Genomic DNA, 17,184 nt, shown 5'->3' with positions numbered 1-17,184 from the left:
AGAGGACGATATTGCCGCTGCGTCACTTTGATAGCGACACGAGTAAATTGACGTGGACCGGGGAGGATGAACAAATCGGACGAGGAAAATCAGAGGGTAGACAAAGAGAGAGAGAGAGAGAGAGAGAGAGAGAGAGAGAGAGAGAGAGAGAGAGAGAGAATGAGTGGAAGAGTGTGAATGTGTGCGAGAGAGGAGGAAAGATAGAGAGGGAGGGAGAGGAAGTGTGTATGAAAGAGGAAGAGAGAGAAATACGTTTTGAACGAGACACGGCCGTGCACTGCAAAACGTACATTGATTAAGGATTTTACGCATTGTCGTTTAGCACAAATCAGTTGAAGATCGAAAGATTAAGTAAACTTAGTACGATAAAGGGGGATGATAGAAAGTGAGGGAACTCGAGGATGAAAGTCAGGACGAAGTTGTTATGGAAATTCACAGCAAAACACGACGACGGAATAACAACCGGTACAGTCATGTCCTCAGTTAGGACCAGCCAAGAAACGAACTGCTTCTCCGTACACAACCGAACACATGTTTCGAGGAGAGCATAAGCGATCGACTGGGGACAGTTCTTTTCTGTTGGGTCTACCGGCAAGTTCTGCCGGAATTATTTTTTTTTTTTTTTTTTTGACGATGCCATAGAATTTTGTAACTCGCATCCTCGGACTTTACATTTTAAAGTGCATCAGGGAATTTTTGTAGAATTTTTTTGGAAGATCCGCGAGAACGGCGTGACCTTGCAGGGTTAGTACGATTCTCACCGATATCAATTTTGATCAATATACATTCTTACTCTCTGTTTTGTAATTTTTGTTTGTGCTTCCCGGTAGACCTGGTAGCATGTACCGTGTACCGTACCGGCGAAGGAACAAGTATCTTAACTATGAGTGAAACCATTTTTTATACGTTCGTTTTTATTAGAATTTCTATAATACAATGCAAAAGATCAAAAGTCTGGGATCTATAATTTTACTATTAACATTCAAGATTGGTTTCGTGAGGTATTTCTGAATTGGCTTTCTATATAAAATAAAATAAAATAAAATTTCTATAAATTATACAGGCATAGACATAGCTGTTTGTTCCGTCGGTGGTAGAAGTGAACCGTCGATCGAATCGTGCTGGTTTTCTTCGAAACGCTCGATCGGGAAGTTGTAGAAATGATCGGATCGTTGACCAGCCGCGGTTTTCCAACGAGTCGTTTCGTAGAAATAACCGAGGGCCGACGTTTACAAGAAAATGTTTGTTGATCTTCGAGCGAAAGATTACAAGCTTTTCCGTGCTTGATCTTCTCAGGGACCGACACGGACAGACACGGAATACGTATTTTCGAGCAAATACATATATTGTAATCGATTCACCGTAACGTAGTAATGTTTTTTGGTTTGTTCGTTCCATTCGTTGATGTATTATATTTCTTTTGTAACCCTCGGAAGACGGACGTTTTCGAAAGTATCGTGAATGCTGACAATGAAGCCTAGGTCCGCTCGAATTCTTATTTCGAAATGTTTCTAGTTGTATATGCATTCTTTGTCCATAGTATCATACTTCTTCCAAAAGAGTCGACCTCATTATCGAACCGAATAGAAAAATCGATTGTGATTTGAGTTGATCATCGGAGGCTGAAAAATTGGATGAAGCGTTTCAAGAGCCGGGTCGAAATGGACCCGAGCCCCGAGTCACCGTCGTCCGAGGGTTAATCGACGACGAAACAGTGCGCGCAAGCAACGAAAACGAGAAGGAAATCTTCGTAACACCGTAAAACCGTAAATCTCGGATCCCTATCGATAGTTGTGTATACTCGAGTACCCGAATACTAATTACGAATACCGATTAAACATCGTACATAGCAGAGGAGACCGACAACGTTGATTCTGATCGGAATCACGAATTCGAAAACGCAGTTTCTCGAATGGTACCGCGATTACGATCGTCAGAGGGGAAAGAAAGCGAGGGAGACAGAGAAAGAGAAAGATAAGAGGAAAATATTTCCAAGAGGTAACGGGCGAAAGTAATCGCTTGATCTCGTTGAATTTTTATCGATTGCGAAGAGGAATAACTGAGATGAAAAAATGCTCCTTGGATATGACTGTACAGCGTATTAACTTGTCCGGAGGTACATATATCGAGAATCCTTTTTCAAGTCGAAGTATTAAGGATTGCATATTGTACATAAACAAGACATATTTTCTATATAAGGGGCGTCGCTCGGTAAGGCCGATGGCTCGAAAAAATATTGCAATATTATGATAATTCTTTTAAGCGGTAGGATAGCCTTTAATCGTTTTATGTAATGTAATGATAGAAGAGGGTCTGGCAGAATAAAAGTGAAAGTTCTGTATTTAAAATGTGTTTCCCGAGAGTGCATTCATTCGTTCGATATTCTATCGTGTCACAGCGCTACTTCGAAAGCAAACAGGTTTGTTTGACGGGAAATGCGGTTTCAAGAGATATCAAAACCACGTGTCAACGTAAACGCAATATCGTTTTATTACTCGTATAGTTTCCGATAAAGTCAATCAAATTTAATTCGTAATGTTGGAACTGGACCTGTCTTGCTCTTTTCGTTGATTCTCTACTTCCTGAAATAAACGAATTTAGATTATTACGATTACGACCAACCACGTATGGAGACGTTGAAACAATAACGATAGTCGTACTACTTGGATTTACATCGATATAGAGTAAACCAACGAAAGAAAGGTATGTTTGGTTGTCAAGAACTTTACTAGAAAAGTCCGAATTGTCGATGACACAAGAAAATGCTTAAAATGCTAGGGGACAATGCTTACTCTTTGAATAATATCCAGTAACGTTGAGCTGTTGTTCGATTGAAAAAATTCATTGATCTCTCGAGGAATACAAAAATGATTCAGCGGCTTTGGTTGAATGCCGATTTCCTCACCGATGAATCGGAATTCCGGTGGATCGTTGATCTGATTTAGTAACTCTTCGTACGTGAAAAGCGTTCCTTCGGCGGAAGATTCGTCCAAAGAGCCAAAGTCAACGATCTTTACCTTTTCTTTTTTGTAACGAATCACATCGAACGAGTCTGCAACAACACGAGGCATTACTTTAACATTGATTCGATTTACTCGATACAAAAGAATGTATACATTCACTTACAATCGTTCAGTGGGAACCTGTCTTTGATATGTTCCATGAACAAACTTTTAATATCCGTTCGAATATTATATTTTTCTGACTCGTTGTAACTGTGATACTGCGATATATCTCGTTGGCTGATCGCTGCATCGGATTCAAATAATGATCAGAAAGCACAAGAAAATGGTACGGTAATTACAAAATCATTACCTATGAGCTCATTTTTTACTACAAAACATCGAAATTCAGTGCACGGATTAATGTCTCTCCATTCTTTCAATACAAGGCAAGACTCTAATGGAATTTCCCTATTCGCATGGTTCCTAATGTTATTTAAATCTTTTGCAATCCTATCCGAGCTTTTCAGTAACAAGTACACCTCCTCCAATGTTTTGCATTTGAGAGTTTTCGTGGGGGCAACCCATGTCGCATCCTAAAAATACATATACGTCGAGAAAATGGATAAACAAATAGTAAGCAAACAATACGAAATATATTTACAGAAGGCGAACTCCAATTGCTTTTGACAAACACTGCGCCATACTCGTCTATCGTGTCTTGAATCTTTTGGCTGAACACTGGAAATGTTGGTTGAAGTTCAGACGAATGCTAAAAGAGGGAAACCGTTTGTTTGCTTCACGCTTTGCAACAATTAGTCCAATGATTATTCACCTCTTCGTTTATTACTGGAGAACCGTCTGCCCACACTCCAATTTCCGGTGGTTCTTTTGTCGCCTCGATAGGTAAAAAGAATGCATCGTCTTCCAAGTATTTGAGTACATCGTTGGGAATGCAAAGGACTGTAGCTTCCAGAGAGTCTTTACGAAATTGTGGATACCATGATGGAAACGAGCACTCCGGTTTCAAATCACTGACCATATTAACATTCAAGTTGGATCCAATCTATGTCAGAAGGTAAAAGTTAAACATATAAACCACTTTTGTTACACTCGACACTTATTATAATGCATTTAAGGAGATATACTGTTTGCAAGCATACTGTTTGCGCGTTTATGATTTTAATGTTGAGAAAAGCGTTTCTTCAATATTGTACGCTTGCATTTCTTATTTACTGTTCAAATTCGGCGTTCGTATTCTGGCTAGAATTGGACATCAACCGATCGAAGAAAAATTATACATCAACGATTAAAAATCCTGTCATTTATTACAAATGTTACAATTGTCAATCAAATATCTTAATAGTGGCACCACTTGTGGCGAAATTTCGAAGCTCACTTAGGGGGCCGTACAGCGTCCATTGACGTAGCGACAAAACGTTCAAACTGCTAGCCGAACTACGTTACCAACTAATTCAAAATCTACCGCTAAATGGCACTGGCATTAAATTCCAGGATTTTACCATTAGCGACCACAAACGAGATGCCTATACAACGACATTTCAACGAAGCAGATGATTCTTACCGCAACTAACATTGTGTCTTACGAAATAAACGGCAAAAATCATTTGCGCTTGAATACAAACACTTGAATGCAAAACAATATTTCAACGCTTTGTACTGGGCTCAAATTAAAGCTAGAAGAATGCACTTTATGATAGGTATGTTACGATTTGAAAGAAGAGTCCATACAACTGTGAGAAAAACAAAGTAAATACATATAAAGTTTTGTTATTACGAGAGACCTACTTATAGACGCATGCGCACTGAAAATTGACGATAAAAAAACGCCAGTTTCACCTCTGTAAAGGATGCTGGGTGCGTGAGCGTGAGTAATGATACGCGTCACGTCACTATTCGATTCCCTCGAATGTCGTTTGTTTATCAAGAATGTGTTTTATATGATCTGTTTCTCGCAGATAGTGTTTTCCAGTGTTAAAAACGAGGAGTTGCGCTATGAAATTAACTGTTACGCTGTGATATAGAAGCCTGTAACCCTAGCAGATAACCTACCGACGTCTTCTATTGAGACTCACACAGCTTGTTATATCGAGTAATTTAAAGATGACGAATAGTATCATTGTGAAGAAAATTTCATCGAATGGAGTAAGTCACCGAGATGACGTACAGTGTATTATGTTTCAACTATTAGACGTCTCACAGGCGATCTTTTTAAACGTATAAGAGACGCTTCTCGATTATATAAACATTCTATTCGAATCCCCGTGTATCAAACAAAAGCATTATACTTCGCTAATAATATGGGTAAGTGATGAATAATCCCGTTCATTTTATATGAAACTCGAATAATCTGACGAGTCGTATCGAGTATACATATAATTTTGTTTCAAGTGATGGCAGGGAACGAAAATACCTCTGGATCCTTGGCGGAAGATTCACTGTCCACAAGGTTGCAGTGGCTTCGCCAACGCCGGGAAGCTCTCCAAGAAAAGTTAACTCAAAAGAACAATGAGCTAAAAAACTTGTGCGTAGAAGAAGCAGAACTAACTGGTGTGCTGCCACCAGAAATACCATTGGAACCTGGAGAAAGCCCTCCAGTGTTCCGTAAAAGGGTTGGAACAGCATTTTCTTATCCACAGAATTTAATTAACAAATTGAAAACAACCGAAGTTGTATGTATTGTAATTATAGACATTACCGGCTGTTCTAATGGAGCGTTCAAACAAATTTCTTTTTTCTTTGTTGTAGGAGGAATCTACCTTGGAATTGGAACGTCAAGTTCAAATCGGTATAGTGGAGGCTGCCTTGGGTATCGTAAACGATCCCACGGAGAGCAAGGCTGTGCGCCGTAAACACAGGTTAGTCTATCAACAGAGTCAGCGTAGACTCCAGGAATTGGAAGTGCGATTGAACTTCATAAGGCAGAGCCGTACCAAAACGCATCAATCGACGCAAGCCCAGCACACTGCCGTTTACAACACTCAACCGCATTTGTACGCAAACGTGAAGCACAGGACCAAAAAGCCTCGGCCACCTTTGGATGGCACAGGTAGTACTGCTTATTTATTTATACTCGACAACGAATACGGAGTGTCTTGGTTCAATGGGATCACCCAGAAATATTTCTCTTATTTATTACCGAGCGAGAAAACTATTTCGAATATTATAAAATAAGACGACAATAAACGAGGCAGATATTTAACCGATCCCATTTAGCTTTGAAACTCTGTATAATTTCTTTGATTTTCCGTTTGACATGTACTTTTGTCTCAGCGAACGATGGAAGTACAAAAGCCAGGGGTTTACTCCAAGAGGGAGGCATAAGTTTAAGTCCATTGGGGTCAGAGGACAAGTGTAGTACGTATCCGGGACACGTGTACGATGACCAACTCCTAGTAACTAGTACTTGTAATCATGGTCATGTAGGTGCTTATTGTCAGCCCGTGTCCGATCAGCGACAAAACATGAAAATAATTGAGCACGATCACAACGATAATCAGAACGTTTATATATTGCCAGACCAGTATCGGACGCGAACGTACTCGCACGGCAGCGGCGGTTCGCGAACTCAAAATCACTATCAAGAAACCGAGAAGTTGTACCGACCATTACCGAACACGTACACCGAGGAGGAAAGGCAGATGCGATACCGTCAGATTCAGCAACAGCAAATGCAAGAACAAACTCACAACTACCAGTACAACGATTACAAACACTTGGACAACGATGTCCAGCGAAGATCCGGTCAAGAGTATTACGACAGAGATTTCCGCGGAATGCATTACACGCACATGCCCGAGTTCCCGGTCTACCATAAGAACAACTCTCAATCGCAATCCCTGCTGAGACGGGATCGCGACTCCGGTGGAAGCAAAAATCTGCGGTACACGGATTCGCCGAGCGAACCGCAAATAGCGACAGGTTACTGGGTAAGATACGAGGACGAGATCGTTTGGTGTCCCGACGATCAGCCTATCGCGGACAGATTTGGGAGCTTGGATCGCAGAAAGCGGAACGCGGTGCAACACACTGCCAGCATGGGTGCCGACATACAACCACGATACCGTACCGTATCTATCGGTGGTACAAAAAATTCCTCTTGCATTCCTCCCCATCAGAACGCCTCCGTTCATCTGCTCCCATTGTCCGAGCACCCGTCGACCAACAATAAAATGTTGCTTCGCACGCAATCGCTCGGCAGCGTAGAGAAATGGCACTCGAACCATTTGCACGAGTTGCTCGACGGCAAGGACACCACGGATAATATTAGTCGCAAGGGGAAGGAGAAGGAATGGTACGAAACCTCGTTGGACTCGGGCACAAGTCCAGGACTGGATCTTGGCTTGATAGCTTCGCATAAAAGCATTCATTATCAGTCTACCGCTCCCACATGCTCTAAACTGCCTAGCGCTAGCAGTTCCGAGGACGGGAAGACTAGTAACTATATGCCTTCGATGAATCATCGTAAGACTGACTTGATCGCTGCCGAAACCGAACAGCATTTGCAAGCGTCGTCGTCGTCGTCGTCGTCGTCGACTCGATACGAGCACACGCGGAAGAAGGTGCTCGAAATCCCAGCCGAGTCGAAATCGTCTCAAGAGGCCGGCGAAGAGGCGATTCGACTGGGATCGTCGCAGAATTGCACGATCGTTCAAGCGGGGAAATATCAACCTTACAGGGAAGTGACAAAACCGTTCGAGATGTCCGATTTTTACAAGTACTCGACCAAATTCCGCAAGAGAAACGAAGGAAACGGGCAAAATACTTCGAACGACGCGCAAGAAGAACAGCGGGGGACACATTACACTGGGACGGATCTTCACGGGGAGTCGGAACCTTCGAATTCGAACGTCGTTCAGAACGGATCGGCTGCTGTTCAAAAGAGAATCTATCAGCCGGTTCAACGAATGACTTGTCAGCCGTATCTGGCGTCGTTGAGATAACTCATTTGTTTCCGCGTGGATCACGAAAACACAGAGGGATCGATAGGCTGGACCTATTTAGTTAATTGCCAGAACGTTTTTCCCCGTTGCGTTCTAAAGATTTCAAACACGAACAATTTACTTTAACGTTCCATGAAAATTGATGGCCATAGGATTTTCGGGATCCTAGGAAATTCGCGTTTCTTGATCTACCTGGAAGACAAGAACGTCACGTTCGAACGTTTGTCACTTTTTAGGAAATTTTATTCTGTTGGCATTTAGAAGATTTTTCAAAATCGACTGCATTGATATATCGAGACCTGGTTAGTGCCTTATTTTAATCGAAATTGTTAAGGAAATTTGTATAAGGAACGTGTACACTCGTTGCATAGCGAATGAGATGCTAACACCGAGTTAATGTTGTACATACATACGCCAATCTGGCGATTAAATGGTTCTACGATGGAGCAAAAGACTTCTGCGCGTTGCACCTTACGTGTTCGAATCACGATCGCGATCTAGCAATAAATACTAATCTACCGTCACAAAGTGATCGTGTTTCATCGCGTCGACTACTTCGACCGGTGGCATGGAATATAAAGAAATATTTTTATACGGTTGATTTTATAGTATTGTAGAATTACTGTACAGATTCGGCTAGGTGTGCACTGGCAATTTGAAATTGCACCACAATTTGAACGCTTTTGGACAAAGAAAATGCTCCCTCGTAATAGTAAAGAGAATAGACTGAAACAGTCATTTTTACGCGAAATATATCAATATATAAAAGAAGTATCTTTATTTATGTACAATAAGTATATTGTAATCTTTTTCGTTCAGAATATTAAAATAGTGTTCGAGCATTTTGTCATGCTAGTTACATATAGTTCGTTTGCTACTTTAGTAAGTGCCTAGTGAAAGGACAAAAGGTTTAATTATTTCGTAAACATACTCTCGAAAAACCTCTATTTCTTTGATAAACGTACGATGCAAGTACTACAACAATATGTCTGGTGGCCGATTCATAGTTGCCAGTGGGTGCTTAGCCTTGAACAATTTCGAGAATTCAAAGTACGCGTAAAGCAAGCAAACACGACTGGTTAACTAGTAATTAGTAGGAAACAAATGATACATCCATTGAGCTTTACCGTTGAAACTTTGCGTGTTTTGACAGATCATTATGCTGTTCGTAGATAAATATGGATATATCGTTTTTTTTTTTAATAAGTGTTCTGCACAACGTTTGCTGTAAGACATAAGACTATATCAAATTTCTTCGATTTTGAGTCCCTTGGATTTTAAGAGCCAAAGACTCGAAAGACGTTTTGCAATGCTTTTCTTTTTTAAACTGCATTATATTTATTTCTATTGTAGATAGATAAAATCTATATACGAATTTAACGAAATTGTATTTAGTTTCATAACGTATTGGTAATAGAATACTATTTTCTCTTTAAGTTTAATACATACACTGATACAAATTTACATTTTCAACAGTAAGCATCGTAAACTTAAACTAACGTCTAAATTAAGCAACAGTACGAATTCGCGACGGAAAAATTGCTTTGTTTATGAAATTTTGATCACACTTTTTTTTTTAGAAATAATAAACAATTGATTCTTACGCATACATAGATATACTTGCTGCTTCCCTACTGTCTTCGTTTTCGTTTTTCGTTCAAAGGAACGCATTGTATGTTAAATTCGTAGTTGAAAAGTTACATGTACATACATATGTATAAGTAGTTGGTGAAAATTCTAACTGACATTAGGAATGTTGACCTCTTTACAGACACTCATGGTTCACCATTTTTATTCGTCTACTTCCAATAACAAAAATATATCATCGTAAGAAATTAAATTGAAGCCAATATACATATCACTTACTTGTATCATTGAGCTGGACTAATATACAAATTAATGACTAAAACGAACTACTCGACGCTCGAGCAAGAGAATGATCGCGAGATTAATTCCGGGATGCTTGTGCGTCTATTCCAATCGTAAATCACGGTATTGGCTAACGTTTTTCAAATATGCCCATAGTCGGGGGCCGGAAAGGTGTCGAGCATAAAAACGTTAATGTTTCATTACGCACAAGACAAGTTGTAGATAGTCTAACAGCATTATAAATTTTCTATAGTTAGTAATGATCTCGATCACGCGGGGCACGCGAACTCTTGGCAATGGTTTTGTATCCTTGCAGTATTACGGCGAAATTATGTTACCGCTTAACTCGTTACCGCCTTAACTTCTAACTTCCTGTTTTACCACTGAGATTAAAAGACACGTTAACGTTGGGCAGTGGCACGTCACGGTAATTAAACGAGAACTCGAGCCATTCGATCTTGGCACTTTAACTACCAATAGTTACTCGATATAGACCCTTCAAAAATCAATAACAAGCATTTCAAGGTTTCTTTTGGTATACCAAAGTCATTAAAAAGTTTATCAATAGATTTCCGGTAGCTAAAGCGTTGAATACCGCGCTTAATTCGTCGTTGATAGACTGCAGATTTTTATACAAGACATTCAACATTTTCCGAAGAACTTCCAAGAAACACAAGTCAAACAGAATCTTCTTCGATTCATTTTACTAATTTCAAATGGTCGTTTTTACAACAAATTTATAAACGCATCAAATCCGCAGTCTAATCGTTGAACGCTGTTTATCAAGACCTTGATGTTTGTGACGGAGAAGCTCGCGTAACCAACTTATTCTCTACAGTCTTTTCTTACAATTGCACCGTTCAACACGTATTCTTTGTGACGAAAAATGTTCGAATTTGTTGAACAGTGTTATCGGCATTCGTTTGCAGACAGTTGCAAAAGTCGATGAATCGTAAAAATAAAAAGAACACTGACCCATGAAGCGCTTCTCAAGTTAGGCATAAAATTGAAACGATGTAACACAGTAAAGTAGCACGTCGCTAAAGTGAACATGAATCTTTGAATTTGATTTTCGTGAAAACACGAATCTCAACCGGAAAATTCGTCGGTACAGCGCATAGTTTCCCAATCCTTTTTGGCTCACAGCCCTCACCGTTGAAGTTTCTTTTGTTCGAATTAATTCTCTCAATCGCGTGAGCGTGTGCATGGAATTTCCAAAATTGTAAAAGGTCGTAGAGGAAAATAATATTTTGACGTTCACCGGTGGGTGGCAACGATCACGTTGGAAAACTACGATATACATAGTGTAGGAAGTAAAAGTCAAGATCAGTTATACCTAAAATGCATGTCCTAGAAGCTATAGCATCGCTCAAGCAATTAGTTCTCCAAATTTACGATTCATGCAGCCACTCGCAAACCATATAAAAATTCGAATTCCCATACGCTCGCCTATGCACACCTGTAAATGCACGAACGCACACAGCATTCTGTTTCATCGATAACATTTCTTCGGCCCTCCCCCGCCCCCGCATTATAAAACTAAAATAAATTAACACGTCTGAGAGTCGTATTTAAATTCATTGGCACTCGGAAAAACACGTACGTTTCTTCGCAACATGCTGATGCGAAGAACACGCTTTTAAAATCAAAACTAAATTCGAACTGACGAGAAGTGGCAATGCCCAGTGTTGACAAATACACAGAGTTCTCCTTATTCTTATTGTTAACGCGTGAAACAATACCGGGTTTCGTTTCAAAGTTGGGCAATATCTAACGCAATTAACGATTAGAGAAAGAAATAGTGAAAGAAATCTTGGCAATATATTTTTTTACATGCTTATCATAAACGTTAATCAAAGTAATGAGTTTGGTGAAAATAAGTTATATATATATATATATAATTTACTAGAAGCGTACATAATAAAATTTAAATTGAAAGCCGACAATTAACGATCGCTATGTCGAATCAGCGATCGATGATCAACGATTAAGTTCTATTACCAGTAATCGACGACTAAATTTCATCGATCAATTTTTTGAAATTGTAGGTAAGCATCAACCAATCGTTCAGATGAAAAATTTCAGTTGATTAATGCCCAACTCTGATTTCAGACATTCAAGGAAATGTAAAGGCATAACGTGTATTTAGCGTTCATTTAGCAGTTTTGAACCAATGTTTTAAATAGATATTTACCGTACACAGCAATATATCGAATATTTCGAGTTCTTGTTTCCTATAAATAGCGTTAGCAATAACAATAGACGCCGAATAATAACAGTCCCCTATAAAATTAACAGTATAAAAATTTTATAGAAAATACAAACAACTCGCGTGCGTAGAAAGTTTGTCCAGTAAAATACCGAATAACGTTAACTGACTGTTCATTAAAGGCAACACTGAGAGTAGATTCTTGTAAAAGAAACATTACTTTTTTTTCTCTTATCGCTACGAACAACAGATCGAATTTGCATGCGCAAAAATATTTAACCTAATACCCATTCAAACGAATTCCTTTACTACCATCGAAACCATTCGTAATGAAATACCTACTTCTATCGAAAGAATTGATACCGCGTATTCTTTGGCTTTTATTTTCCTTTTTACAGTTCTAGGATTGACTTCATTCATTATTACAAAAGAATTCTACTCGTCTTCTACAACAGGATCATCGATTCCGATAGATAGCAATTAAAAAGTGTAAACGTATAATAAATAATAAAATATAAAGACAAATTGATAAAAAAATCCCAGAACTTCTTTCGGTGCACCTAACGTTCGTATAGTACGGTTTTCTTTGTTCTTTTTCATACACGAAATCAGTACACATTCGCTAGAAATTGTATCTTCTTTTTTTCTCTCTCGTTTTCTTTACCATTACAAACATTCAAACAAATATTCATACTATCGCACAGTCATACTTTATTACATGCTACACTCGATTTGCGCATTTATCACGGATACCTTAATACTATATCAATTAAAAACTAACACTATACAATCGAATAATTTAAGGAATTTGTTGTTTTTTAAATGTTCACAGAGCCGTAATACGAGGTAGGATGAAACTCGTTAATTTTATCCTCGATATGAACGGTTGATAACCAAATCGATGCAACACGCTGATTATTGCAAATAATGGTTTACTGTTTTCTGTTTCTCATTTTTTTTTTCTTCAAATTGAACACTATTTTCCATGAATTCTCCTTTATTCACCAAGTCTAGTAACGCGAGAAACATAGTAAAAGTCAGACTTGGTTTCCTTTGTCCACAGAATAAGTACCTAATCGGGACGTAAGCTAATGCTAAAAGAAGAAAAAGAAACTAAAACTATGTCGTAAGAGAAGAGAAATGATAATACCTTTCAATCTTGCTCAAAAAGTTCTTATTAGAGCGTTAAGTTTCATGCCAAAGATTAATAGGAATATCGATAAAATGAATCCGATTTATAAGCACGAACGATAACAGTACACTTATTCTGCTCAGGGAAATAAAGAAAATTCATCTTGCTACTAAATTAAGCATCGCTACACAAACATTTTTAAGCGTACAAGTAATCATTGTTATCTAACGATATCATTCATTGACTTCTTGTTAGGAAAAAGAAATAATTCATTGTGAAACAGGATCACGGCTTGATGGAATCTGTTTATACTGGCAAAAAGAGTAACGGCGGATATACTGACATATGTTCTATTCATTGAATTAATTTGGACCACTGATGTAATTAGATCTGATGCATACCTCTTATGATTGAGTATTATTTGTAAGAATATTGGTCAAGATACGCGAAAAAAATGATTACAAAGTGTGATATTATAGTATTAAAAACCTTGTCATTATTATACATGCGACTCGTTACTACTGCTATCCTCTATTTACCAATCCAATGCATTTACATGTCTTTCAATGTAAATATATCACCAAGCGAAGCACACAATGTAGACAGGATGATACTTTTGAACCATAACCATTCAAACAATTCGTAAACTACTTGTCTATTCAGCCACTGAAACCACGTATAAGTGGTGGATAAGATAGATAATACAGATAACAGTAACAGCAGAAATGATTGTCGAATTTGTAATACAACTAGTCATAAGCAAAATCGTTTATAGACCAGTCGGAGTCTCCAGAATCTGAAAACACAGTGACAATATCTTCCAGTTCCAAGTCGAATAACCAACGATCGTCTCTCTCTTCTAGGAAGTCCCACAAGAAAAACTGCTGTAAAAATACTTTTACTAGTGTTTATATATTTACAGTGGAAACGCTATAGAGCCAGACACCTCTGCGGTTTTACGCGGAATGGCTCTGCTCTGTAACGTTACCTAATACCTAAGACGAACGAAAAAAGATCTAATTAGAGATTCCTCCTGTCACAGAAACTTACACGTAACAGATCGATTTCTTCGTCAGCGTTACGTCTTTGACGAACAGGTGGACCAACGTCTGTTTTAGTGCCATCGGGAAGCGCATGGAGGTAAAAACATTTATTGCCGAAAGGACATTTGCCGCGTCCCTTATTGAAATATTTGCAATCTTTAGTGCTGTAATAAATAAACAATGTGATATAATTGAATGTTATAACGACAATGAATTATAATACTTTCTTACCTTAATGCGCATTTGTAATCCATTATTAATTTTTCTTTTTCTTCCTTCGTGTCTACCCAGTACATACTTGGACACACGAAATCAGAAGTCACACGACATTCCGGACAAGCCCTGATGATCTTATTGTCGAACTGTTTAGCTTGTCTCCATTTTCTGATACAACTCAAACAAAAGCAATGATTGCAATTCGGTAGAATACCAAATCTCTGTTCACCCGACGCTTTTTCCATTACTATTTCGAAGCAAACTCCGCAAGACTTTTCTCTGCTACGTTGGATCGCGAAAGAAAGCTCCATATCAACTTCATGCTGCTTGACACATGCCTAGAGGGGAAAAAAAAAGAAATGAGACATACTGTAATTTGTAATGTTACAAACCAATTGAACATAATATATATATACAATATTAATTACATTCGTATGTTTCTTTCGAAGATCTTCATTGTGTGGATGAAGCGCAGCACGATTACACAATTCACAGATGTCCCCATGTAAATATGTACAATTACGTTTTTTACAAATTCCGGTTGCCATCGCGTATGGACAGAGTGGTTCTACGGATAAACTGGATGCTTGACCAGAAGGATTTACAGCTTGCGCGTAAGATAGTGGATACGGAGAACTTGCAGATGTTCCTAAAGTAGTAGATGGCTCGCTCATCGAAGAAGAACCAGCAACGGACGAAGGTACAAATTCTGGCGCTTTTATCCATTCTTCTGTCATACAGGCACTTTCTTTACTAGAAACGTATGAGTCTATCTGATTGCATGATACTTTGTACTGTTTTAATATATAATCAATATATATAAGAACGATATATATAAATATACATGTAACATTTAAAGGTCTATATCACTGTAACAGCAACATACACATTTTTTATTGTTGATGAAGATGAAGTATTCGAAGTGTGTTGCCCCGGCAAAACGTTATCTATCAAACTTGCATTCTCCGAATTATTTTCAGTAGTTTCAGCGCTGTGACGAAAATGACACTGGTTTCCAAATTTACAGATGCCATGCTTAAAAAAGCGGCAAGCAACATTAAAAGGTGGCGCGGTCCCAGGTATCACTGTTTCTGTAGTACTTCCGTCGCTTCTAACTCCTTGGCTATGGTGATACCTGCAATTGTTCCCTTCTCTGCACATACCATTTTTGAAATAGCTGAAATCAAAAGAATTTTTAATAAACATACATTGTTAACTGTTCGCATTAAAAAAACAGTATATTTCTTGTTTATCGATATCAATGAATATATGTAACTTTAAAATATTTAGGTTAAAAGCGCTTATCCAGTTAGAAAAGATACTTGCGTGTTTACATATGAAATTACATTGCAATTTATATGTAAACATAGTATACGTGTAAAAATCGGTATGGCGAGTGACATCATTTTTCAGTATATCGTTCCTTTATCGCTGATGATAATTTTGGTGATCCAACAAATGAGTAAAGTTAATTACAGAAGCAGAATTAATTTAGAGGAAGAAAAAAACGAAAGAAACAACATACAAGCAGTTCAACAAATATCGATATTTGCAGGTTGAAGTTGGCTGACAGGTTATAGAATGTTCTTTTGCGGAAAGAGTTATTGCTTGGCTCTTCGTCGACTCTACGCGATCATTGAAATATATTCGGAAAACGACGGTTGAAGAGTTTCTTACCGGCAAACAACGCTCTGTGTCCAATTGTCGGCCATTTTCTAAAGCTTCCACTGTAACAATGATCGACAACGCGTCCTCGAAGGGTCGCGTGCACTTTCTTTTCGTTACAGCAAATCAACACACGACACAAATTTCTTCCAATAAACGTGAACACGACGTAGCACAATGGTTCCGATTCTACCGGCAATTTTGCCTGACAAGTATCCTTTCGCGAGATCCCTTGAATATCAAGTACAAAAACACCTATTCCCGTCCTTCTTTCCCTGCTCCTCGCGGTACTTCTGCAGTTGCTCTACACAGTTTTCCTCTTGTGCAAATTTCTTCGCACCATATATATATATATATATATATATATATATATATATATATATGGGTACGTGTACTCTCTGTTTTTATTCTCTATCGACAAATGTTTGACATTTGCAATATATGTATACGCAACTCGACGACTTTAGGCGTGAGAGCACACATATACGTCACGATTAACTAACAACAGAGGCAAATTCACGTTTAACTGACAAGGCGAAACTCCGCCATTTTTCGGTGACCAATGTTCGGTGCGCATACAACCCCAAGTAGAATCCAAGGTGTTCAAGTGCGCATGCGTACTCAAGTTTCTAAGTCATGAAGATAGCTTCGAAACTACTTATATATATATATATATATATATATATATATATATATATATATATATATATATATATATATATATATATATATGTAGGTGTACGTATTTGACTTAATATATATAGGAACTTCCTTAATGTATACACAAAATACAATGGAAAATTCGTCTTAAATATGTAAGAACATTCAGTTTCATATGTGATACGGTAAAAAACACTTTTTTAAAATTTGGTTTATGAAATTACGTGTATCTACTTGCTAAACATTATTTTTGTTCTTTTTTGTACCATATTGTGTTTGAAATGTTGACGCGTTATATAGAAATAACAACACTAACCAAATTTCGGGATCATGAACAGCAAAAATTACGATAGGGATTCCACCTCTATAACAATACCCTGTGCTACGAGCATGCGCCCAAACTTTTAGCCATTCAAACGTATTTCATGTTTTGCAAAAGTAACAAATTTGATAATGATTCTCATCCCTTCGATTCTTCAACTAA

General features: G+C 38.2%; 3 protein-coding genes across 9 annotated transcripts; 1 reads left to right on the top strand and 2 right to left on the bottom strand.

Annotated features, from left to right (window-relative positions):
* Nucleotides 1-2,466: 2,466 nt before the first annotated feature.
* On the bottom strand, nt 2,467-7,123 carry LOC143352763 (translation initiation factor eIF2 assembly protein). 2 transcript variants are annotated; one of them, XM_076785565.1, is made up of 7 exons: nt 7,033-7,123; nt 3,778-4,008; nt 3,607-3,714; nt 3,316-3,538; nt 3,127-3,249; nt 2,793-3,052; nt 2,467-2,582 (listed from the first exon to the last, which is right to left on the bottom strand). In XM_076785565.1, the coding sequence occupies exons 1-7, from the start codon at nt 7,066-7,068 to the stop codon at nt 2,526-2,528; spliced, it is 1,038 nt and encodes a 345-aa protein (XP_076641680.1). In that variant the 5' UTR covers nt 7,069-7,123; the 3' UTR covers nt 2,467-2,525. The 2 variants fall into 2 exon arrangements, with proteins under 2 accessions (XP_076641680.1, XP_076641681.1); XM_076785566.1 differs by lacking the exon at nt 7,033-7,123 and adding an exon at nt 4,179-4,337.
* Nucleotides 4,827-9,515, top strand: Sstn (stepping stone). Of its 4 annotated transcripts, none has more exons than XM_076785550.1 (5): nt 4,827-5,267; nt 5,355-5,635; nt 5,712-6,012; nt 6,237-6,320; nt 6,483-9,515. In XM_076785550.1, the coding sequence occupies exons 1-5, from the start codon at nt 5,264-5,266 to the stop codon at nt 7,904-7,906; spliced, it is 2,094 nt and encodes a 697-aa protein (XP_076641665.1). In that variant the 5' UTR covers nt 4,827-5,263; the 3' UTR covers nt 7,907-9,515. The 4 variants fall into 4 exon arrangements, with proteins under 4 accessions (XP_076641665.1, XP_076641663.1, XP_076641664.1 ...); XM_076785548.1 differs by having other exon boundaries at nt 6,390-9,515; XM_076785549.1 differs by having other exon boundaries at nt 6,237-6,385; nt 6,464-9,515.
* On the bottom strand, nt 9,278-16,527 carry LOC143352761 (putative E3 ubiquitin-protein ligase makorin-1). Of its 3 annotated transcripts, none has more exons than XM_076785563.1 (6): nt 16,053-16,527; nt 15,262-15,510; nt 14,804-15,128; nt 14,391-14,713; nt 14,167-14,323; nt 9,278-14,000 (listed from the first exon to the last, which is right to left on the bottom strand). In XM_076785563.1, exons 1-6 carry the CDS (start codon nt 16,085-16,087, stop codon nt 13,866-13,868), a joined length of 1,224 nt encoding a protein of 407 aa, XP_076641678.1. In that variant the 5' UTR covers nt 16,088-16,527; the 3' UTR covers nt 9,278-13,865. The 3 variants fall into 3 exon arrangements, with proteins under 3 accessions (XP_076641678.1, XP_076641675.1, XP_076641677.1); XM_076785560.1 differs by having other exon boundaries at nt 15,262-15,552; nt 16,053-16,516; XM_076785562.1 differs by having other exon boundaries at nt 9,278-13,997; nt 15,262-15,552; nt 16,053-16,514.
* Between the last annotated feature and the right edge of the window lie 657 nt (nt 16,528-17,184).

Source organism: Halictus rubicundus, chromosome 3 (genome assembly GCF_050948215.1).
Source record: "Halictus rubicundus isolate RS-2024b chromosome 3, iyHalRubi1_principal, whole genome shotgun sequence".
Lineage (NCBI taxonomy): Eukaryota > Metazoa > Arthropoda > Insecta > Hymenoptera > Halictidae > Halictus > Halictus rubicundus.
This window is presented reverse-complemented; position numbering and strand designations above follow the sequence as displayed.